This window comes from Phoenix dactylifera, chromosome 3 (genome assembly GCF_009389715.1).
Source record: "Phoenix dactylifera cultivar Barhee BC4 chromosome 3, palm_55x_up_171113_PBpolish2nd_filt_p, whole genome shotgun sequence".
Taxonomy (NCBI): Eukaryota; Viridiplantae; Streptophyta; class Magnoliopsida; order Arecales; family Arecaceae; genus Phoenix; species Phoenix dactylifera.
In genome coordinates this window covers 4,821,621-4,846,366 of record NC_052394.1, presented here as the reverse complement: position 1 = coordinate 4,846,366, position 24,746 = coordinate 4,821,621, and the positions used below count along the sequence as shown (strand labels likewise).

Below are 24,746 nucleotides of genomic sequence, written 5' to 3'. Positions count from 1 at the left end.
CATTAGAACTTACTTTTACGAACTAAAAATTGATGAGTGGTAATTACGTACAACCTCATCGGCACCTGGTTTACCCGGTCTGCTGCTGCGGTATTGCCTAACGAGTAAGCAGCAGAAGTAGAAACGAGAAGGAGAAGTCACGGTGGTTATTTCCGTGGTTGCAACGGCTGTGGATGCGACCCCATCACATCGCAGCAGAGACTCCCCACCCGAGAAAAAGCGTCCCGTCATCGCCGCTTTGAGAGCCCAGCTATGGCGGCCCCGCCGACGCGTCGTGGTACGGCGAGCCAGAGGCGACGGATTCCGTTCCTCGAGTCACCTCCCCACTGGCCCGTGAGTGTAGATTACCGGCGCCCTTTTTCGTTATCTAATTCGGGCAAATTTTTGAAAGTCGCCCGAAACATTGATCGAAAAGCCTCCACATCCGGCGCGTCGACTTTTAATAGAGCGCGCCTTTAATTAAATCGGGATCTTTTTGGCTCGTCTCAGGAAATCTTCCAAGCGGTATTTTTTTTTGTTTTTTGTCTCCTGTTGTTTTAAGAAGAGGAACTGGAAGAGCTCCGACTGCAGAGCATTAATGGCGAATGGGTCGAGAGCTGGAAAGCGAGTCCACGCCCTTCGCCGTGCCCCGGACGGAAGCGCCTTTCTCAAATGGTGAAAAATTTTCCTCCTTGCTTTCTTCTGCATGTTCTCTTTCTCCGCTCCAAATCTCTCTCACTACACCAAGCTCTTTTGGCACAAAATTAGTTCTGTATTATACTAAATGTTTGGTTCTGGCAGCGAACATTGTCGTGCTTCGGTTGCGGTTGCCCTCTTAGACATGCACGAATGCGGGGGTAATGGCAGGCACAAGAGACGCAAACCCGGGAAGGAATCGTCAAGCTTTCAAGACCAGCCGAGATCTCCTTTTTGTTGCTTTATGTAAACCATCCTTTTATCTTCTCTCTCTCTCTCTCTCTCTCTCTCTCTCTCTCTCTCTCTCTCTCGTTCCTGTCCCATTTAGCTTTTATCCATGTCCAATGCTTGTAATAAGATATGCTCATAACTGCGGTCCTAGTTTCCTATTGAAGTTTGTGCCATTATGTCTGCGTTTCTCTGTATTTTGTATGGCGTCTACCTCATTTTTTTGGATTACTTTCATGTTTGAATTATCTCTGAGCATTTCTATGATGTATGGTTCTGTTTAGTTACTCAGCTGTTAAGATAAATGAAAGGGCATTGAAAAGTTGTTGTTAGTTTGGAAATATTGATGCATGCTCAACCATTAAATTTTTCAGGAATACTATACTCTCATTCATTTAGCAGGCCCCTTGTAACATCATGACCTTAAGTTCTCATTGTTCGTGTGTTTTCTAAGCAAATATGCAATCACTTGTCGTTGATGTGGGGCCTATTTAACCAGAAACTGAGTGATGCATATCTGTCTTTTGTTTAGTAAACTTTATGCAGTTATGCATGAAATTTTCAAAATTTTCATCCCATTTTGTTTATTCTTTCTCCTTTACAAAATAATGGAAATACTGCCATTCCTGTCCAGAAGTTCTGATATTGGGACTTTTATCACAATAGAAAAGATAATTTTTTTATGATGCTTATAACAGCACATTAATGGCTGTCACAATATCAATTTAGAAACCGATCTAGGAAATGTGAAAAATGGTGGTTTTGTTAATGCATATGGCTCCTGGCTGAGCGCTTTGACAAAATCAATGTAGAATTTATTGAACATCCCTGGTGATTTCCCATGTTACCATGTTGAGCTGTCGTTCTTTTCTTTGGAAGGCTGGTAGATGTTTCTTTGTCAGAATAAGATATGTTTAGTATGCAATGATTGTACAATTTTGTAGTTGTGTTCTCTTCTTCAGCTTGTGCTGCTTTTTCAGGGAAAGTTTTAGGAAGAAATGCAGGGATCGAACTTTGTTGGAAATTAATCGAATAGGATTTGACACATGGAAAAACATGTCTCCATATGTAAGACTACTTAAGTAAATTTTCCTTTCTACAAGTTCTTTTCAGGGATTGAAGTATCAAATTGGTTTATATTTCTCAGGAGAGGCATAAATATGTCATTCAAGCTGAAAAGGTGAATACAGCTTACCAGAAAATTTTACTGAAAGAGAGTGAAAATATGTCAAAGGTAACTCAGAGCTACATCTCAACCTAACTACAGTTCAGCGTTAACAAGTTGTGCAGGCATGCACTGTAATCAGGGAAAAGTTGGAAATCTTTTCTATTCTACCATAATTCAGTGCTTGCTCAAAAAGCTCTTTCATTAATAGTTAACAAATACTTGCAGGCTTGGGCATGATTTGTCTTGGTACCTATGCAAGTTCTTTGTTGTTTGTTTTCAATGTTTCTCTCTCCTTTATATGACTGACTTCTTTTCTACTTGTGCCTTAGGTCTCATTGCATTATGATATATTATTTTCTTTTTTGTCTGAAAGTTATTAACAATGTTTTCATAATAGTTCAAAATTAGATATTCAAGTTTGCACGACAAGGAGGCTCTTCTAATATAAAAACAATTAGTTTTGTTCTTTGAAATGCAAGTCTTTAATTATTGCCAGTCTTAAATTCCAGTATTTACAACTAATATATGTTTTCCTTCCAAAGAAAAATGATGAATTTTGACGTTAATTTGAAAAATCGGCTTGCCTACTCTCTTTAATGCCTTTCTCTATTCTTGATTTGGAAATTTGAACCTTTACAAAAATTGTATCGCTGCATATTGCTCTCAGTACTACAATCCGATGCTTGCAACCTGACAGACAGACAAAAGAAAAATATATTCTTTTTTTTTGAGAAAGGATGGTGGTACGTTCTGTTACTTCTTCATCATATATTGCTCTTAAGTCATACTCTGGAATGAATTTTTGTCTAATGAATGTGCAAACATGATGAGCTTTCTTTCTTGATGACTGCTATTTTTAGAAGCTATTTTTTGTTGATCATGGATATTAGCTAGGAGGAAGAATCTGAAATTCAAATTCCTGTGTCTTAGGTGGATGATGAGGCAGATTCAGCTATGGTTGGGAAAATTGATACGGTATGTATGCTTTTTAATAATTGTTCATGTTCTTATTTTATTGATCTTGTTAGCTTTTATCTGGTCTTTAAATCTACACTTCAATCACAATCTGAACTTTTATCGTCTATCTGAATTGTAGCGTCATGTTGGCTCATCTGATTATGAAGACTCATTCGAGAGTTTTGAAAGTCATGACTGGTCTCTCTCTCTCTCTGATATTTGCTTGGAGATCATCCTTTCTGTTTGTTTTCTTAAAAGGGACCTTACATTTTTGGTTCTTGATTCATTTTCAATTCAATACAGGGAATTCTCTAGCTCTTGGCTATGATAGGCCTCCTTGAAGATTGAATATTGTGGCACCAAGTATCTTTCTGTTCTTAACACAATGTTCAGCTCTTGTTTTTGGAAGCAAACTAGATTATTGGCTAACTGTTGTTATTACCACTTTGAAAGGCAAGTCATTTGGCTATTGTGTATAGATACTACTAGGTGAGGGGAAGATTTTGTTTTTGCCACTCATTTCCCTGTTTGAAGGTTTTTTTTCTAAAACAATTACAAGCAAGTCTGATTACATATGACTGTATGAAGTTATTGTTTTCTGAAGCTGGAAAATCTCATGTGTCTTTGTGCCATTTTTATGGGGAAATGGATCTGGGAGTATCCAATCCAAAATTTCTACATCAGTAGCCCTTTTAATGTTCATTTCCTTGACAAGTGATCTTCAACTGCATTAAATGCATATCTTCTTTCCACAACCTTTCTTTTAGTATATTATGAATACTTTTTATTTATGTTCTCAGAACTATACAACCGAAAACAATCACATACTGTGTCAGTCTAGCAATGTGGTGATTGTCTCTATAAATCCTTTGTCATCGAGAAACCACCTATTAATTGCAAGCAGGAATTTTGCTTTTGAAGCATCAAAATCATGATAAATAAGATGAGTAACTTCTGATGGTCCATCTTATTGTGGTATGTTTCGTTGCATATGTTTCTTATTTGTTTTGAAACCTAATAAACTAGTTTTGGTAATTGGTCCCTTTTATGTGCTTAGTGTGTTACAGGTTTCATGATTCCAATTAAACTTTCTTCTCCTGCCTCATGTCTACTGTATGTGCCTACAGTTGTTGAGTCCCCCATATATGATGTGTTTCAGGTTTCATAATTCCAGCCATAGCTTCTTGTCTCTCCGCGCCTATGATATGCTTGTATTTGCTATGCTTTCTTGATGCACATCTCTTTTCTCTCTTTCTCTCTGTGTCTCTGTGTGTGTGCATGGTGCATGCGAGTAAGGATGAGAAAATCTGTTCCAGCTTCGCATATTGTGTTTGTTTTTTTCAAAGACAAACAGTTTTATTTGTTCTCAGGCATTTGCTTATCAAAGCGCTCCAAATTCACAACTCAACCATCCAAGGCTTTTCTTTCCGTTGAAAGAAATTGTCCACTTTTTTTTCGTTCTTCAAATAATATGGTTTTGCATCCACCTAATCTTTTTAATAATAGAGTCGAAGTAGCAAAAGTAATCACTGCCTGATCCTTCTGGTCATCCGTTCTGGCCAATGACTCGTGTAGCTTTATTTCTATAAAACATTATGTTTCATTTTTTTAATGTCCTAAATCCAGTTGTGCTTTGTCTCGGTCTTGTCAAACAAACACTACTACTAGTTTTTTGAAGATTATAGTTTAATCAGCCGGTGAATCTTGCACAAATACTTGTTCAATTGTCATTAATATCTCAGAAGAAGATTGTTCACCCAGCTCGTCTGTAGCCACAATGTCCATAAGGTTAAAGATCTATAGGCAAAAAAATTTTGTATATTGTTTTCTGTATGATTGTCGTGTTGTTTCTGAAGCTTAATTTTACAATTTTTGGTCCCACTAAGTGATGCTTGTTCTATTGTTTTGAAAGCTTGACTTCATTATCAGTTGGTCAAATTTGGTTATAGTTCCTATCTACTTCGATATAAAAATATTGGTTAAAGTATGGTATCTTTGGTTAGGGCTTTGTGGTTGGCTGATGCGGTGAAGTTGGTAATGTTGCTCTAAGTATGTGAGATTACTTGCTCTGAATATAAGCAATGCACAGGTACCTCAGTTGTTGCATAAATGCAAACCAATCAATTCTGCTTCTAAAATTTGGTTAATAAGCGTGCAGATTGGATGCCATCGAAAAAAAAAAGAGAGCAGATTGGGTAGCTTAATTGTCTCATAGCCTTATAAAGCTGGACCAACTGGTAGGACTTGGATGATGGTCTGACCCTAGTGAACTCTGTAGATCTAAGTTGGCATCTTGTTATGCAACATAAGATGGAGAGTGCTTAGCTACAGTATAACCATGAGAAGCAATCGTCAACTTTGTGGTACAGGTTGGCTGTAATGGTTTCTGAGCTTCTCGGAGCCTTGTTTTTCTTTTCTTTTTTTTGTTTGTGTGTGGAAAAAGATGGGCAAATTCATAGAATCATTTTGTTAATAATAAAACGAGGCACGATAATATTTATGTCCGGAAATAAACTGACTAAAAGGAAACTACAAATTTTTTCCATTTATGAGAAGCAACTGTTCTCCAATCACTATTATTCTCATGACTCCAAATTCTAGCATTGCTCTCTGGTGGCATTCTCCGGTCTCTACCATACAAGGAGGTTCCAGCCAACTTTTTTTTTTTTTTTTTTGTGGTGAAAACGGTAATTCATATAGTTCTAACGTGAGTACATCCTATCAAATCCGAAAAAAGCAAAAAATACAATGGGGGTGGGAGCTTTACTGTCAATGTCTAGCGGAGCTTTTCGGAATGTCGTGGCGACGTAGTCGATTGTTCTATTCATATTTCGGAATACATGTATTGCTTGAATCTCATTTATTCTTGTAGTCAGCCTATGAGTCTCACGAATAAGAGGATGGCCATCTCAACTGTTTCGCTTTCTTGATTCTCTTAATGTATATGTCAAAACTTTAATTTAAATTGGTGTGGTGAGAGAGAGACTGAGGGGAAGTGGGTAGGTGAGGGTGCTCTTTGTTCTCCAAACCTCGGATAATTGGCTTCATAGTAAGGATGAGTTATATAATCCCTACCACCTATTCTATCTGTCATATTATATAGAGTTTAACTCCCGCAGGTGCACTGGGAGGCGCATCCATCCATCTACTGTTCCAATTATAATAGGGAGAAAATTATATGAAGCTCCATCTTTAAAGAGAGGAGAGAATTTTGCCGTTTCTCCATCATTTCTCACCACATGCATTTTACGTGGCCTATTGTAGTTTAATGGAATTTATAAACTTTTTGATGTCTACAATATCACCATTTGGATGCTTTGGTAAGCTATCAGTTGAAGGAGTGCGGCGAGGAGTCTGATCAAGGAAGAAAGCCAAAAAATTAAGGATAATGTGATCAACCATACTCCCCAACTCGTATACTTTCTTCTTTTCATGCTTTGCTGGAGGTTACATGTGAAATAACCAATTCAAGCAGTGAAACAAGATTGTAAACTCGCTTCATTTCTTGAGTCAATTATTTACTAAAACTTCTAGCATGTCCATGCTGCCCGTTAAATGAAAAAGGGAATAATAGATTCATCATATATTTGTTTTTATGGTCAATCAAACATAGGAATAATTTATGACATAACTATGCTGATAGATATAAGTATTATTATTATTATTATTATTATTATTTTTGTACAGCCAAGCTAATCTTATATGAGCACTGTCATCAAAATTAAGGCAAAGAAAATGGCAAAAGGGTGGACAAACAGATGCAAGCCAAGTCTAGGGGATGTTTTTAGAATAATGAGCGGTAAATATCTACTAGGTCGGGGAGCCTTCCGTCAATTCCTGTCCATAAGTCCAGACTCGGGTCGTTTTAGCACTTCACGCCTTCTTCACGCCCCAAGAAGCCCTCTCCCGGCTCCGAAGGCCGAAATAAGAGGCTTCCACGAGCTCTTTCGCCCTTCCCCTTTTCCTTTCCCCTTCCGATGGACTGCGCTTTTAGAGGCACGTCCTGGGTTCCTCCGAGCCCCGCCCTTCGTCTCGGGCCCTCCCACCTCCTTCCAAAGCTTCGATTTTCCGTGGTTACTCGTTCCCTACCTCTCCTTGGATTCTTTCGTCTTTGCTTTCCTCGTTGCGTGAGGCTTTTTCTGATACTTTTTCGGATGTTTCTGTAGAAATTGAAGCCTTCGAGCGTGCGGAAGCGTGTGGTGGTCAGCAGGGCGTCTGGGTCCGAGGAAAAAGACTCCGGGAATGGGTTCTCGGCCGCCCCCAGCAAGGTTTTCGTCGAAGAGGTGACTGGTTTTGATTCGATTTGGTTTCTTGTTCTTGGGTTTGAATTCTTATGGCTATTTTTGTGGAGTTGATCTTGAAAGTTTTCTTTTTCTTGAGTTCTTGACGGGTGGGTTTTAGAGAAGAACATGCAAGTGATTTAGAAGCGATGGGCATTTTTCTTCATGTATTGATTTGACTACAATTTATTGATCTTCTTCTCCTTCTTTCTTGAGCGGCGTTTATTATCATATTAGGAGACATATTTTTTTTCCTAAAAAAAATAGGATACACTGATTCAATTGGTTGAATACTGGACATATTATTATCAGACAATTGGAGCTGAATATGGAGAAGGTTTCGAGACGTTTAGGATGGACGGCCCACTCAAGGTCGATGTGGTAAGACGCTCTAGGGTTTTTAAAGCCAACCTTTATTAATGAACATATTCTGCCTTCTGATTCTACATCTATTTTGCAATAATTAGTAAATGGATTATGGGCAGTGATCACTTATTGTTTTTTCCTGATTTTTCTTTTGTAGGATTATTTGAATGACAAATTGCAAGAGTGCTTTCTCCAGAGGATACGGCATGCTATGAAGCCAGATGAAGCATTTGGTCTTATCTTCTCATGGGATAATGTTGTGGTAATTTTATAGTTTTATCTTTTCTTCTCATAAACTATGTATACTCTGGATGCTTTCTTTTGTAGTACTATAGATATCACAAAAACTGATGATTTAACCTGGCAGACACTGATATAACATAAATCACATTGAAGGGGAGATGCGTGTTATGATTATATTGGCTCAGATGCAAATTTCTTTTTTGCATTATGGAGCAGAATTCCTATTGCTGCATTAATTCTTTAACACCTCACTTTCTCACACTTTATATTCTATCTTCTATCTTCTTTGTCTTCGCTGTTGCTCAAGAGACCCATTATATACTCTTATTTCCCTTCTATCCTCATCTTATGCACATGAATCATCATACTTCCTAAAGATCTGATTCATCAGCAAAGCTGGTCTTTCAACTGTCTTATATAATGTAAACTTAAGACGGTGTTAGATGATCCAAATGATCTTGCTATATGACTCATAATTTTTTAGTACCATTCATGCATCATTCATAATGTTAATCTCCCCTGGGAAAACGATTTTCTTATACCATGGCATCAGCGTGTCCATGCATACATGCTTGGGCATGAAGTATTTTTGTTTTAGATATTGTATATTGTTCTTTTGTGTATAATCAAAAGTTTTGTAGTTCATACATCAATGGATTTTATTCAGTTGCGCATGCAAAGGCAAACAAAGTCCTTTTTCTTCTTAAAATCTTAATTTCTTGGTAAGCATATAGTTGAGATTTATGAGGATGCAAGATTTAGTTGGTAACCATTTGTCTGTGTTTTTCTGATACTGTCCTACAAGTTCTATACACTTTATGTAGGAAATTGTGGACTCACATGTCTTCTCTTGCAAGAATAGCTGCCAGTAGGAATGTATTGTCATATGCGTCAATAAAAAAACTGCACCCTGTCTTTTGCTTGTATTTCTTTATTTGTCAAGCAGTTAAACAAATCTCTCTCTCTCTCTCTCTCTCTCTCATCATTCTAGATGTACATATTCTCTGCTAGAAATTCTGTTAATTCAGTATACTGACATCAGCTCTGCTGTTTGTTAGGCTGATACTCGCTCTCTAAAATTGGATGCATGGAGACAGCTTGCTTGTGAAGAGGGTATGGCCTGCAAATTGTACGGTTGTTATTTGATTACTGGGCATTCAGAAACTTCTTATACCTAAGCAGTTTTGCAATAGTAATTTTCTCCATGCATTTTTTTTGTCTTTGTAATCTTCTCTGCGTTTCTTCATAAGTTTTGTTCTAGCACACTTCTAACAGTCAGTGCCATTTGTTATTCTTACACCAAAATCTTTGTGGAGTGGCACTCTTGGACATGCTTACATACATTTTCTGGACCAACTTCAACATTTCTTTTGCGGATACTGATTGAAACAGAAGATACGAGATCCTGTACCATAGAGACCAGATGGTGTACTCAAAGAAAATGTTGTTGAATTGAGTTAAGGGTCCCTTTCTTTTCCCCCTATTGATCCCGGAACTGTTTTTGACTACCGTTACCTTGCTTTGAACCGTGAAACCCCTACTTTCTCGACTTGCTACCCTGAATATTGGATTTTTACTCATTCGGTATAATATCCTTTTCTTGTCTGCGTTGTTGTGATAATGGCTGTCACTCATGTCTTGAAGATTTATGCAGTTTGGAGCAGAATAGATCAGCTAGTTGGTTCTCATGTCAAATAAAAACCTTACCAGGGCTCTTTTAATGGTTTGTTGGTTCAATATAGTGTTTAAAGACTTGAGTTTACTTGAGATTTTGTAAATAATCTTTACATGCATGGCTGCAAATATCCTGTTGTTAATTGTTTTTTCTAAACCAATACATGAATATATGCAAATGGCTTAACCTTGCTAGTCAGTGCCATGAGATAGCAATTTGTTGCCAGAAGCCTTCTACCATTTTGTTGATAATGTTTAGGAGTGACAAAACTCAATTTACTCACTTATTTTGCTTCTCGGTTTGTGTGCCTGATGCATAATGAAAGTACAGAGACCCCACAGAGTCAAGATTAGGCAAATTGTTCGTGTTTTTTCTGATATATATAAAAGTAATTATCTTCTCTGTCATATTCCTACCAACAGAAAATTTTTATTTATTTATGTTGGCAAGACGATCTTCCATTCACAACTTATCTTAAAAATCTGCTTAGTTGATTGTATTATTGTATTTGTTCTTACATATCAAATTTTAATATTATGTAATGAGGAATCACTCCACTTTTCTGAATAGTGAGAAAGACGTTTCAAAATTCGATCATATATTGTTATTGTTAGCATTTGGGATGCTGTTACATGGAAAAAAAAACTTTGGGACCCTGGAGCACATGAAGAGTCGCACCACAGAGAAGCTTAGCGACAATTACTCGCCCTATGATCTATATGATTGCTGTTTTTATTTGTCATGTGTCAAGGTTTTTTTAAACGAGGAGGCATTTTTTACTTCATGAATTTGAATTTTCACACCTAAGCATTCTGTAAACAAGCACAAAATTTAATCTTTATTCTAATTGAGATATCAACTTTGGCATTGAATTTTTCTTGACAAGTGTGCTAAGCTCTCTTGGTAGTCGATTTAAACTATTAGGTGCCAATATGTTACAAAAATTTATTCCTAATAAGTAATTCTTGAGCAGGAAGGGATATCTCGAGTGATAGTCATACACAAAGAGCCATCCTTCATACAGCAGCTGATCGTGTCTTACAAAAGGTTAAGCCACATCTTTGTGAATGGGCTATGAAAAGCTATTGAGCAATGTTTTCTTGAAACTAATCATTTTCAAGGTTTCTTGTTGTCTGTAAAATCTTCTCATTTCACTTACTAGCCATTAGCTTCTGAGGGTGCTCTTTTGTTTCTCTCTTCTATTGGCTGTCTTCTTTTTATCCTTCTCATATTGGATCTTGTTTGCGATGTATCCTGAACTTTATGATTCTTGGCATTTTGATTGCCATGACTAAAAGTTCTGTTTGCTCGGATTTTATTTTTTAAAATTTCAGGTTTTATGCTGGACAGAAGAAGAGAATGAATTGGAAAGATTTAAGTCGCGGCTCTCAGAATTATACTATGAGAACCTTCTTAATGTTGTATCTCTCCTGAGTTGATTTCTTCATCATTAGTATTAACAGTTGATTTCATTTTATTAACTAAACAAATGCTTTATGCTCTGTCCAGCTTGAAGCTCCAGTGGAAGGATTAAAAGAATGGCTTGATGCTATCTATACGGTAGGGATCCCTACTGCTGTTGTATCATGTCTTGATCGGAGACATATGCTTGAGGCTTTGGAACGGATGGGGCTCAGCAAATATTTCCAGGTGAGATCTGTATATGCTGCCATATTTGGCCTATTGTATTTGCATCAGTGTTCAGTTCGGTAATCGGTACTTTTTATGGATTGAAGGCTATAGTGAGTGAGGAGGATGGAATGGAGTCAATAGCCCATAGATTTCTATCAGCTGCAGTAAAGGTATGGAAAAACTTCGCTGTTTTCACAGCACTATCATACAGCTTAATTATCTCTGTATCATATGTTTATGGCTTTTGCTTGATGCTGTGTTATGCCCATAATGTTTTTATTTCCTATTTACATAAAATGTTATTTTTAATTGTCTGGCATAATGTTTTCTTTTTTCTTTTTCTCTGTGGGCATCATTAAATGAATATTGACCAGTGCCAGCTTATATTCCTGGTCAGCATGTTCGTTTCCTTGTCTGTTACATTTGATCTATTACAGATGAAACCTTTTTCTGCAGTAAAATTCTAGGATGCACGGAGAATATCATTCCAATATGTATCTGTATATTGTATATTTTCGGAGATTGATGCCCTTGGTTAATGTTGATGTTACATCTATTTGAACAAGGCTTTTTAGCAGTTACCCAAGGAAGCTTGGAAGAATTTCTTATACTTGGAACTGTGTGAAGCAAACATAAATTACCAGCAGTCTTTTTGTTCAGTGAGGATTATTTATGACGCAGTTTATCCTTTCGTGATTATTGCATAGATAAGCCAGCACATATTGAGTTGTATATGCTACGTACAGAGCCCCTTGTATTCCAAAGAAATAAATAATTGCCAGATATGGCATCAAATATAAGAAAGAATGGAGGATGCAATACTAATCAATTATGCATGTAAAATTGTTTTTGAGTGAGGCAAAATTATAAAGGTTTACCTTTTTTTTTTATTTTAATCATCATGTGATGTTCTGATAAACTGATATACCATTTGCTTGGAGAGTCAGCCTTCCCAGCACTACGTTCCCATCTAGCTGTGATCAAGAGCACCTTGGTCCAGCAAACTATTCTGCTGCGTGTCCCTTGTACATTTCCTGTTCTTGCCACCAACTGTAATTTCTTGGCATGATAGCGTTCCTTTATCACCATTTTTACTCAATAATGCTAGTACTGAGACCACCACTCATTCTACCATCACCATTCCATGATAGCTACCTGTCCCCACTGGTCAAGGCCAAACTGTTCGTACAGGCTGGGGCTATGGTGGCAGTGGAGATGGTTTACTGGTGGCTTTACATTATTAAGGTGTTGGGCAGTAGTGGCAGGCAAGAGAAACCAGAGTTGGGTCTCTAGATCTTTGGTTTAAAAGGTTGAAGAGAATTGGCGGAAAATGAGAAAAAAAATCCTAGGATATAGAGGTTGTGGAGTTTATTTGTTTATTTAGTTATATAAATTTTGTATCAACTTTTTTGGGACGTCCAAGAGAGCTTGAGTTCACAATTTCTTTATGAAGGCATTAGAAGATGAGAGATTGAAGTTGTGAGGGATGGGGGGGAGAGAGAGGGGGGGAAGCAAAGTGGTTTGAGTGTTTTACATATACTAAGCAAGAAATTTATGGAGAGTATTCTTCTTTCTTCTCCATATTCGATTGCTTAACTACATACTCTATATGCACGCCACAAGTGTCTAGACAATTATGCTTGGGTTGCATGATATACATGAATTCTTGGGTTTGTCACTTCTGAAATTTACTTGCTGTTTACTATTTTTTAGATCTTTGATATTTGCTTCAAATTCTGATGTATACCGTTATACAAGTTGTGAAGCATCCTTGGGTTTGACCTGTACTTTTGGACTAACAATTTATGCATATATATGTATGTTCACATGCCTATGTTCACTTATAAATGTTGAAATTTTAATCTTGCCCAACTTCATTGCATTATCCTTTCTTTCTGGCAGTTGGACCGAAAACCTTCGAAGTGCATAGTTTTTGAGGATGATCCAAGAGGAATTACTGCTGCTCACAACTGTACAATGATGGCAGTAGCCTTGATTGGTGCTCATCCAGCGTAAGTATATGTTTTTTCTTTCTTATAACTAAATTGCATTGTATGGACACCTTCTTGGCTAATTTAGTACTGATAGCTATCATAAAGCCTGGGTGCTTCAACAAGGATTCCCAACTGTTAGGAACCTACTCAGGAACCCATAGGTGAAGTTGCAATTCTAATATAATAGGATGAATATCACCTTAGGTGCTGCAGTATCTCTAGAAACTTGTTTCAGGCCTCAGCTCTCCTTCCTCCAAACAGGTAACGGACTTTAACTAACCAATGTTTCCATAAAACTATTCAAAATTTTCAACCTGACTTTCCTTGTGCTTTCTAACAATTTTAGTTTATCTGCATCTGTAAGCAAAATTCAAAGCTGATCAAATTTTGGGACAAATGCATATCTTTATTAAGCCTGATGTCAAAATATACATATTACAAGACTTAAGATACAGAGATGGAGAGCCTGCATTGGAGTTTCATGAATACAGAACTTCAATATATACACTCACCATACATACGTACATGAAGAATAAAAGATCCATAATGGAGAACAAACAGAACTACATATGTGTTATGTACTTACCATACAATGGAATGCTTAGACTCAAGCTGGATCATATAATAATCTTGCATTTAGAAATTAAACTAGCGTTAGAAATTTAATTTCAAAATCATGATTATATCCTTTTCATAGACTTCTTTTTTTAAGTGTTTGATTATTACAAAGAGGAGGTCCAGTAATGAAAGAATATTGACAGCTAGGAGATTATATGAATCTAGAAAGCTGTTGCTCAGAATAGAGAATTCCAATTTCATGATTCCAGGGATTTAAAATTTCTCATTGCATAACCAAGCAGGCAGTTCTATAAAATTATAATTTGTAGGTTAGGAATGTAAAATCATGGAAGACCATGATTTTGTGGTGCATGAAATGGGTCCTCGGAGTTTGCTAAGACTAAACAAACAAATCATGTGAGAAATGGTCAAGGTGGTAGCTTCACCACTAGAAATGGGGTAGGTCTTGCACCAAATGGGTCATTTATAATTTTGGAAAGAGGAATATAGGGAAGATAGCTTGGCCAGAAAAGAATTGGTTGAACTAAGGTGTCAAATTTATAGGATGAATAATGATTGAGGGCAAACATGAATAGGAAAGTGGACTCTCCTCCAAGCAGGAGGATACACCCATAAGCGAACAAGTCAAATCATAAAAGGTGCAATTTTGATCAAGATGCATGCATGCAGGTCACTTAAATGACATCTTACTATTATAAAGGGAAAGCCTTTCTGTCTGGACATGAGTACATACGAAAATTAATCAGTTTGATAATTTGAATTAAGATAATGTATAAGTTGATTTCATGCTTGGCTTCAAGATATGCTTGCTGGGTAAAAAAAAAAAGGAAGAATTAGCATGTGATCAAGGAAGTTTCTCTCAGTGATTCTGAAAATGATGAATAATGAGAGAGCATTTACTGGCCTTTCCTTCTGACTATTATTTGGGGGTATTCCAAATATTGCCAGTTCCCGTGCTGGAGAGTAATTTTTGAATGGATGGTATGCGTTCAAGGAAAATGGGGCAAGCAAATTACTTTTATTATTGTTTATACTCTAATACCTCATTTTCTTTTGGCATGAGAGCAGATTCAAAATTGTTTGCGAAATGTAAATCTGACTGTTTTAGCTCTCATCTGTTAGATTTTATTTCTTTTTTTAAAATTAAATGTTATTGTTGTCTGGTCTGTGCACTATGGCATATCCCACGATTTGTTGTCAGATGAACTTAAGAAGTATTTGGTTCTTGTCTTAAAAGTGACCGTATTTTTTCCCTTAAAACTGCAGGTATGAGTTGGTGCAGGCAGATCTTGCTGTTGCTAGCTTCAGTGAGCTCTCTGTGATCAACCTTAGGAGATTATTTGCACACAAGGGATCGAGTTTTATGGATTTACAGAAGCAGATTATAGAGAAATCACCTCCTAAAAGGAAGCTTATGACCGACACCATATTCTGATATTTTTTTCCCATTTCCTTTTGCGCTCATTTTCTCTTTGTGCGCACGTAAATGATGGAGAAAGCTGTGTATATATGGCCTGTCTTTGATGGGCCTGCTAGGCAATTTTCCCCTAAACGTTGTAAAAGTAGGTTTTCTGGTATGAGAGAAAATCTAATATTTGTTGACCGATATAGTTGGAACCACCCCTGCTTTGACATTAACTAGTCAATTTAGGATATCTGATGCAACAAATGTTATCACAAGAATATCTGGTTCATGATGAAAGCAAGTGGCTGTCCTAGTTTAAATATCTTTGTGATGGTATTTATACCAGCTATTATTGTCGAAAGACAGTGGGAAACCGCAGCCGTGAAGCTCATGTTTTTCATTTTCTATTTCCTTAATGAATTGGATCTGACAAAACGAAATATTTGCTCCAAAAAAAGTTCTTTTTTCGATAGAAGAGAGGCAAGTGCACCAAATCCTAGTGGAAGCTGAAGGATGATACGCCTCTTTTGATTTATTCTACTTTATTTTTTTTTTCTTTACAGTGAAAAGGAAACTGACGAAGGCATATATGTATGTATGTATGTATGTATGTATGTATAGATATTGAAGTGATGATGAAGGCATTTATGTTTTACGGGAGATATTCATGACAGGCTCTTTTAATTTATTATCACCACTAAATGTTAGCATATATTGTAGATAGCCTAAGTCATGCTATTAGGAGGTTGTTGGTTCGATTGCGTGGTGGAGATATGCGAACTGCTTTCTATCCTGTAAAGATCGCTCGTAGATGGCGCGGAAGACGGTTTAGGTTGTATCCAGACAATGTGGTCTGCTGTTGCTTTTCGGCCATAAATATCGTACATGTGGTCTGACATTGCTTGGATAATTACTTTTTATTTTGCAAGTCGTAGCAGTCTGCGGGCTGAACGACTAAAAATTTATGTATCCCAATCAAAGGACGAAGAACTGTTCGTTTGTGGCGTCAGAACATCCCACGCAACTGTTGCCGGCAACGATATCACCCGACACCACCACCCGTTCGTTGGATTACCTCCGCGATTGGCAACGATGTCACCCGACACCACCACCTGTTCGTTGGATTACCTCCGCGCTATCCACGACGCAATCCTCCAGCTCAACCGGATAGGCTGTCAGAAGAAAGAGGATAGGATTTTGTTAGCCCGATACCCGGAACGCCCTCCTCCATGCCCTCTATCCACGAAAACGCCATCGCCAGGTCCTCAACGGACATGTTTCGTGCCTTTCCTCCCACGGTCCCACCCCAAGCCCTGCCCTGTTGGGTTCTCATCGCCTTCTTGCTTCTGAGGGTTAACCATCCGCGAATTCAACGGTCACGCTGAGGCGTATTTCAGTCCAATCCGAAAAACCTATCTGTTTCTTCCTCACGTCTGCTTTCTTTCCTTCTCTCGTCCGAACGAGCCTGCGAGGTAAGCGGAGATAAGAATTTTAGGTCGCAAGGGATCCGGATCGGGAGAAGGATTAAATCCCCGATAAGCTTAACCCGGCACAAGAAGATGTCGGCGTGTATGTGTAGCCCTCTTTCTCAGTCTTCTCCATTGACTATACGGAAATCGGCGTTTGGTTTCCCCTCCAAATCGAACCTGCTCACAGCCCGCTCCGCTGTTGGAGGTATCTGCTTCTCTTTTATACTTCTTGGCTCTTTTCCCCCGCTTTTTTAGTATTTTTATGACCTTTATTCAGTGATATTTGTTCTTTCTCTTAAGCTAGGGTTTTTGTTTTCTCTCTGTTGTACCTTTTATAATGCTCTTATGAGACGTACTAGATTATTTTCTTCCCAAAGTTCTATGATTCTAGTCTGCGAGCGATCAGAAGTTCGTAAAATTGGGATTTTTTTGGGTAAAAATTGATGCCGTAAGCTTTGGACATGAACTGGATCTTTTCTTGTTGCAGTTACTCAATTTTGACAGTTGAATTCTTACTCGATCCTTGCCCAATTTGTCTTTTCATGTTGGAAGGTGGTTCGGATTGGAGACCAAATTGATTCAAAATGCTTTTCTATTAGATAGATGTATACTCGTTCATATATATAGTTTGTCAATCTTAAGTGGCAATATTCACTAGCTCATAAAAGTTCTAATTTATGCCCAATATACGTCTGCATAAATGTAAATGTAGCTTGTAATTCACTTCAATGTTCTTACAATGAGTTTAGTAGTAAATTTGCACCTACAGCTATATACACTGAAAGGCAAAATCAATGCAAAATAAGCACCAAGCATATACATGACAAAACATAAAACAAGCTTAAAAAAATGACTCATTAGTAACTTGACAAACATGAGTGCTAAGCAACTGACGTATGTGGAGTGCCTCAGCGAAAAAAATCTAAATATCTGATGGGGGGCCTGCTGATTTTATTTTTATTTTTTAACTAAGAACCAAGGTCATGCTTGGTACTAGGTACTGCAATGGTACATTATCGGTTTGGTACAACATAATACGGTATGATACACACTTCATTACCAAAGATAGCTCCTGACCCTTTTTTTTCCTCACTTTTTATCATGATACCATCCAAAACTAGGCAGTATGGTATGTTTCCTGATTTGGGACAATACCGAGTGGTACAGGGTGGTTCCACTCGGTGGACTAGTATGGCTTGGTTTGATTGATATACCAAACTAGACTGGTCGGTATGGGTCGGTACGTGTCGGTAGGCAGATCTTGCTAAGAACTGTATATGTGTTTTCTATCACCCTACATGGCTACATCAAAGCTATCTTGAAATTCTGTTTTTTTTTCTTATCCTTGAAATCTAATACTAATAAGAAAATACCTTTAAAAATTCAAGAACAAAATCTGATTTCATCACTTTCTTATGTTACTTGTGTTCTGGTGGAGTCTAACCTATAATTCCTATTTCCTTTTTTCTTTTTCCCAGAATTTGTTGCAGAACCAAAAGTTACTAGTGTTGCTGAGCCACTCCTACTACATGCTGTTCGAGGAGAGAAAGTTGAAAGACCACCAGTTTGGTTGATGAGGCAGGCAGGGAGGTACATGAAGGCAGGTTTAATATGTGCTTCAGTTTTTCCAATGACCTGCTGAACTTATTTTCTTTTTCTTGGACTTATAGAATATGTGCGAGATGATAATGGCTTAGTCAAAGTGCCTATAAATTTTCCTTGCCTACAACTTAAAAGGATTTGCATTGTGTTGATATAAGAGCAGATGCCAGAACAGTAGAGGAATATGGTGTGGCACGATGAAGAAATGTCCTGGAAATTGATGAGAAGTGGGTGCCTTTCAGAGGCAATTCAAGAAAATAATATTAAACTTCAAGTTTTAATTTTTTAGCTTTTACAGAATTATTGACATTTGGATTAATATGTGGACAGTACAGTGATGAAAAGGAATAGTCATATTGATGGGCCTTGAAATGAATATAAAAGCAAATCAAGATGAATTAGTTATCATGGACCTTGCAGCCATGAATAAATAGCTAATGGAGACTAGAGAAAGTAGCCTTAGTTCTAGATGAAAGGAGGAAAAACAAAATGAAAGGAGGAAAAACATAACAATATCAGTTTATAAATCAAAGGATTTCTGCAGATTTTTAACATATTTCAGTAGAATAAATATTTTTAGGAATTAATATTATGGATATACAGAAGAGGATAATTAGACATAGACTGAGATGAGTATTCTAACAGATTTCAATAGAGTGAAATTCCTTTTCCTGTATTAATCATATTCTTCCTTTTTGAACTCTCATATGGCTTAATGCTAGCATAGTCAGCCATTTATTTTAGACCTCTTCTTATTAAAGCTATTGGTGGCAAAATATACAGCTAGATATATGGTTATTATAAATGTGAACTGTATGTTATTATTATAGATATGGAGGGAAAAAGCGAATATTTTAGTCATTAGTCAACTTGAAGTTGGTGAGAAAGAAACATGTGCATATTTTTATGACCAAGGATGGCGGAGCCGTCATGAATCGGTTTGAGGTATACCAAACTGTACTAGTGGCTAACCGAGATGGTTCTAGACTCTGGATTGAGAAACTGGCTGAAGGGAAGAAGGAGAAAGAGAGAGATAGAGGAGGAGAGAGAGAGAGGGAGGAAGGGAGGGAGAGAGAGTGGCTGGCGGCAGCTAGAATAGGGGCAAGGATGGGGAGAGAGGGCTTTCAAAGCCTTCTCTCCCTTCTCCCTTGCCCCTGTTCTGGCGTTGCCGGGCACTCTCTCTCCCTCCCTTCTTCCCACCCTCTCTCTCTCTCTCTCTCTCTCTATCTCTCTCTATCTCTTTTCCTTTGTCTCCTTCTCCCTCTCCCCCTTCCTTCCGATTTTGCCTGTCAGTTCATGGCGGGATGGCACAGGGAAGTACCATATTGTCCCGCCGGCCAACTGGCACAGATGCCAGTTCCGGTACTGCTTTCTTTGGTTGTGACAAATATATTTGGTATCTTTTCATGCATATCCTTAGTTGTTTATTATGTGCAAAAATATATTTGTCTTTCTCAATGCTAATGCAATCACTTTCGTTTGAACAGAGTTATAAAAAGATTTGTGAAAAATATCCTTCTTTTCGTGAAAGATCAGAAAATGTCGATCTCATTGTAGAAATCTCTCTACAGCCATGGAAAGTTTTCAAGCCTGATGGGGTGAGATACTTATTTGGAATTTTTACATGGCTTTAATTTCTTCTTTTGTTTTTATCATCATGACTCTTTGTTGATTATTCATAATCTACAATGGGTTTGTGGGGGTTGGGGGGTCAGCTGAAAACTGTGGCTTGCTTCTTCTGTCGTACGAGTTCTGATCTTTCTGTTAACTTGTCTATGATATACATCGTATATGATTGCGCCATAGTTCAATTATATGCTAGCGATGCTCCATTAACCAAATCAAGGAGTCTAGTTGGAGTCTATAGAAGTTGGACATAATAAGCCTTGTAATGATTCTTGACTCATGTATATCTTGGATTATGTTATAAAGTGGCAAATCTGTAACAGTGCACCTTTTGATGTCATAAAGACCTGGCATTGTTATTGAGTATGATAACCTGGTGGGCCTATTTTTTATTTTAGTAGAAATCGAACTATGTTATCATATATCTTCTTAGTTGCTGTTTGAATATATCTTGCAGTGTGGCTGCTGCTTCATGTAGTGCTGTTAAATTCAATACATTGTTGATTTCAGTTTCTACTTTATTTTCTGGCAGGTTATTTTGTTTTCAGACATCCTTACCCCTCTTTCTGGGATGAATATACCATTTGACATAGTAAAAGGAAAAGGTCCGGTGATATACAGTCCTTTAAGAACAGCTGTAGATGTTGATCAAGTGACAGAATTTGTTCCTGAGGTGGCAGTACCATATGTTGGGGAAGCATTGACTATATTGCGGGCAGAGGTTGGCATGTTATCTTCTTTTGAATTGCAAAAGTTTAAATGCTTCATCTTTTTCTTTATAGCTAACCTGGATTCTTCTATCTAGTTTTGATACCATCATTGGATATGTGGTGTTTCCTCTGCAGATACCATTTTGGAGTACCTTTTTTGGTCTCTTTTAGAAAAGAAATCCCGGTTGTCTGCTGAAGAGTCCCAGAACACTACATACCATTTCCAAATAATCTGATATCTTTCATTTGGCCTGTACATGCACCTTCAGTGTGCTGGAGTACTGAAACATATTTAGGGAGCATTAGGAACATAATTATGGGACATAAGTGACCTTGATTAAGGTTCTTGTGGATTTATATTGGAAAAATTAATGCTGTTTGTAAGGCTTTTTTGATAGGTTATTGAAATATTGGCATTTTAGCATTTTCTTGGGTAGATTATACATGACTTTTCTCTTCATTGTTATTTTACTATGAAGAAGCAGGTTGGTACTTTGTCTGCATTGAAATTTAACAAACATCATAGCATGCATGTACATGCATGTAAAGTAGCCAAAAGTGTTGCTTGCATATTCATTCTGAAACAAGAGCTCAAACCTTCAGATGCAACAAAGAATTAAAGTATATTGAGTCTGAATTATGCTTTTCACCTCTGCTCTTAGGTGTTATTATTGGAACGAAGAACATTGATAACTTTCTGAATCTTGGATCTTGACGAGTTCTAATGCATAAATGTAATCCCTGCTGTGAAGCTTCAATATAATATGATGCTTTAATTGGAAGTTATTGATTAAAAGAATTATTGACATCAAATCACCCTTTCCACTTTTCTAACAAATCTTAGATGCATTTATCATTAAAAATTCTTTCTCTATAGGGTCTCATCTTTCTTTCCCATTAGCTTTTGAACCAATAGACAAGAATTTCAAGTTATCATCCTACTTTGGATGATGGCATTGTCTGCTAATCATTAAGTCGGAATGATAGACAAGCGAAGAGAATCTCCTGATTTTTTAATCATTATCTAGTTAGACATATTCCATGTGGCAGGGACACGTGGTCATATTTTCATAAAAAGTTTTTGAAATTCCTTCTCTGTGCCATGATCCCAAGCTGTCATTAATGAAAACTGTAACTTTAACATCATCCATCCATCTGTCCATCTATCTATCAATATTTGCTACTCATACTGGATTTTTCTCATAAATGTCCACATGATGATTTTGTTGCGTGCTCAGTTTAAAAGTGATCTATCTTGGTTAGTCATATGAGATTGTCTTTGTAATTTTCTTCAATGCTGATGATTATGCTGCTTGCTCAGGTTAAAAGTGATGCTGCTGTGCTGGGCTTTGTTGGGGCTCCTTTCACCCTGGCATCTTATGTGATTGAAGGTGGTTCGTCTAAGCACTTCACAAAGATAAAGAGTCTGGCTTTCTCTCAACCAAAGGTATATGTTAAATTTTTTATCTATTGAATGTGCTTTGTGAAATTAGTATTCTGTGTTTTCTGCTAGTTAAAGTTGTCAAACACCCCTAATTTCAACACTGCCTGCATGTCAGGAGCATGAATTATACTTTGTGGATGACACCTGTGAAATCCCAGCATTTGATCTCCTTCCAAAGTTTCCACTCTGAGTATAACAAAAACAAAACGACATAATTTTAAAAAATTGACGACACACCCAAAACAGTCCCTTTTCTTTCTATATATGATAATTGAACCCATCTTGTTAGGTGGGTATGAAGCTATGAGCTCTTGAAATGCATGACCCTTGCTGCTAGCTTTCTTTGAAGTTTCTCTAACATTAACCCCTGCTTAGCAGAGTTATCAAAAGCCTACTTAAGGTATTTTTCCCTTTAAATTTAAGGAATTATAATTATGGAGGCAAAACCCTATCAATTTGATGAGCAACTGGCAATAACGGAGAACAGAAAATATTGCTAACATATGAACTGTAAATATATACCCTTTCATCATATACTACCCTGTATAATAAATATATACTGCTGGAGCAGCTGTCTGTCAGAGAAATTGAAACCCAGGACTCCACTAGAGACATAAACAACTTAGAGATGTACCCAAGTAGGTCTAGATTTCGGAGGTGATACCGAATTGAGAGATTAGAGGGTGCTGAAGGCTTCCACAAAGGTCACAGACTGAATACATTTCTACCCCGTCTGATGCTGCAGAAGAGGCTGGCTTTGTTTTTGAGCCAACAAAATGGCCTCACATATCATAATCAACAAGGCATGTGCAATATGACATAATTGCATGCTTGTTGCTTTCACCAGCAAGCTGAATGCCTATTTTGTGGAATTATGCCTATTGTGTGGAATTAATCTTGCTAGCATTGTGAATTCTGTGAATCACCAAGAAGGTCAAAGTGAAATTCTGGGAGGCAGGAAGGGCTCATGGAATATGAGGGTAATGAGGTAAACAAAATGCCTAGTTCAAGCATGAATTCCCAGCTAACTTAAAAAGCAAATTCTGGTATCATGCATCAGTGCCACTGGTCACTAACTTGGGACTTTACAGCCCCAATTGTTATAGCACTTACCTGCAGGATATGAGTTAAAGATATTTGTGTAAATGTAATAACGATTCAGATATCACTTCTCATGTGGACCCACAGAGCTTGGTTCTGCTGGTTGGCACCCTTCTCCTCAATGCATGTGCTGGGAGGGGTGTTCCATGTTGGAACACTGAAAATGACTGCCACTTTTCTTTGAAAAAAAAAAAAAACCCTTCAACATAGCATATTTATTTGAATGTCAGCATGTACATGTTGCATGATGACCTCCGTATATGATGTGTTAGCTCCTTGAGCATGTATGTTTATATATCAGACTTTGTGTTTTGTTATTTAATTATGATAATTTTTCCTTGTAGGTTCTACATGCTCTGTTACAGAAATTTACAAACTCTATGGCAAAATACATCCAGTACCAAGCAGATAATGGAGCACAGGCAGTCCAAATTTTTGATTCGTGGGCAACAGAACTTAGCCCTGTGGATTTTGAGGAGTTTAGCCTGCCCTATTTGAAACAAATTGTGGATTCTGTTAAGGAATCACATCCTGATCTACCTTTAATCCTTTATGCAAGTGGGTCTGGGGGCTTGCTTGAGAGAGTTCCCTTGACTGGTGTTGATGTTGTCAGCTTGGACTGGACAGTTGATATGGCTGAAGGTCGGAGACGATTGGGATATGATGTCGCAGTCCAGGGAAATGTTGACCCTGGTGTTCTTTTTGGTTCAAAAGAGTTCATAACCAAGCGGATTCACGACACAGTAAGAAAAGCTGGTAGTTATAAACACATATTGAACCTTGGCCATGGCATTGTAGTAGGAACCCCAGAGGAAAATGTTGCACACTTCTTTGAAGTTGCAAAAGGCATCAGATACTAAATATTGTTCTTTTTTCCCTTTATAAATGATTTTTGTATTTTTTTTTCAAAATTAATATTTTTTTAGCTTGAGCTGAGATGCAAAAAAATTGAGAGATTTTTATTTATAAGTATTATAAAGAGAATCAAAAATTGATCCTTTTCTGATAGATTCATTATCTTGCTTGGTGGTGTATTTAGCTATAGTGCGCATGCTAAATTTCACTAGATGGAAAATTTGTTATGCTGCAATGACTGGACATATCATGTTCAAACAAAATGATTAAACATTACCATGGATCAGATCCAAGTGCTTGAAAAGCAATGCATTAATTCTATGATGTGAATCATCTTTGTTTATAAGTCTGCACTCTGCTATGATTAAATGAAATTGATGAAATTACTGCATCATATAGAAGATGAATGGGATAGTTTTATTCTGCTTCCAGTAATGACATTGTTTGTATTGGATTCAGAACATTATTGTCACTTTTTTCGGGTCACCCTTGTGGTCGAAACCTGAATTTTAGGTTACCAAACCAACCAATAATTTTCAAAATTTCAGCAGATGAAGTAATCAAGAGCTCATATCCAAATATGCTTGTTAGCCAGACAATGCCATCCCTGCATCACCTGATATTCCTGAAATACTGTCACTGTAAAATTGATTAATTGCATGTCTTGATATGATAGGTGATATACAGGAAATTCCCATTATCCCAAAAAGGATGTCTATTTTTGTTTTTGATCCCAT

General features: G+C 37.3%; 3 protein-coding genes across 4 annotated transcripts; all 3 read left to right on the top strand.

Moving 5' to 3' along the window:
* Positions 1 to 3: 3 nt before the first annotated feature.
* Positions 4 to 3,631, top strand: LOC103702115 (high mobility group B protein 7). The gene is made up of 7 exons (XM_026802626.2): positions 4 to 654; positions 781 to 921; positions 1,884 to 1,971; positions 2,051 to 2,137; positions 3,002 to 3,046; positions 3,168 to 3,226; positions 3,332 to 3,631. Exons 1-7 carry the CDS (start codon positions 578 to 580, stop codon positions 3,354 to 3,356), a joined length of 522 nt encoding a protein of 173 aa, XP_026658427.2. The 5' UTR covers positions 4 to 577; the 3' UTR covers positions 3,357 to 3,631.
* Positions 3,632 to 6,908: 3,277 nt separating this feature from the next.
* Positions 6,909 to 15,522, top strand: LOC103702114 (5-amino-6-(5-phospho-D-ribitylamino)uracil phosphatase, chloroplastic). Of its 2 annotated transcripts, none has more exons than XM_008784411.3 (11): positions 6,909 to 7,101; positions 7,195 to 7,311; positions 7,621 to 7,689; positions 7,832 to 7,936; positions 8,976 to 9,030; positions 10,566 to 10,639; positions 10,927 to 11,010; positions 11,102 to 11,242; positions 11,329 to 11,394; positions 13,127 to 13,236; positions 15,064 to 15,522. In XM_008784411.3, the coding sequence occupies exons 1-11, from the start codon at positions 7,006 to 7,008 to the stop codon at positions 15,230 to 15,232; spliced, it is 1,086 nt and encodes a 361-aa protein (XP_008782633.1). In that variant the 5' UTR covers positions 6,909 to 7,005; the 3' UTR covers positions 15,233 to 15,522. The 2 variants fall into 2 exon arrangements, with proteins under 2 accessions (XP_008782633.1, XP_008782634.1); XM_008784412.4 differs by having other exon boundaries at positions 6,910 to 7,098.
* Positions 15,523 to 16,493: 971 nt separating this feature from the next.
* LOC103702113 (uroporphyrinogen decarboxylase) lies at positions 16,494 to 24,065 on the top strand. The gene is made up of 6 exons (XM_008784410.4): positions 16,494 to 16,876; positions 18,150 to 18,271; positions 19,761 to 19,871; positions 20,432 to 20,620; positions 21,931 to 22,056; positions 23,499 to 24,065. The coding sequence occupies exons 1-6, from the start codon at positions 16,762 to 16,764 to the stop codon at positions 24,012 to 24,014; spliced, it is 1,179 nt and encodes a 392-aa protein (XP_008782632.2). The 5' UTR covers positions 16,494 to 16,761; the 3' UTR covers positions 24,015 to 24,065.
* The last annotated feature ends 681 nt before the right edge of the window (positions 24,066 to 24,746 follow it).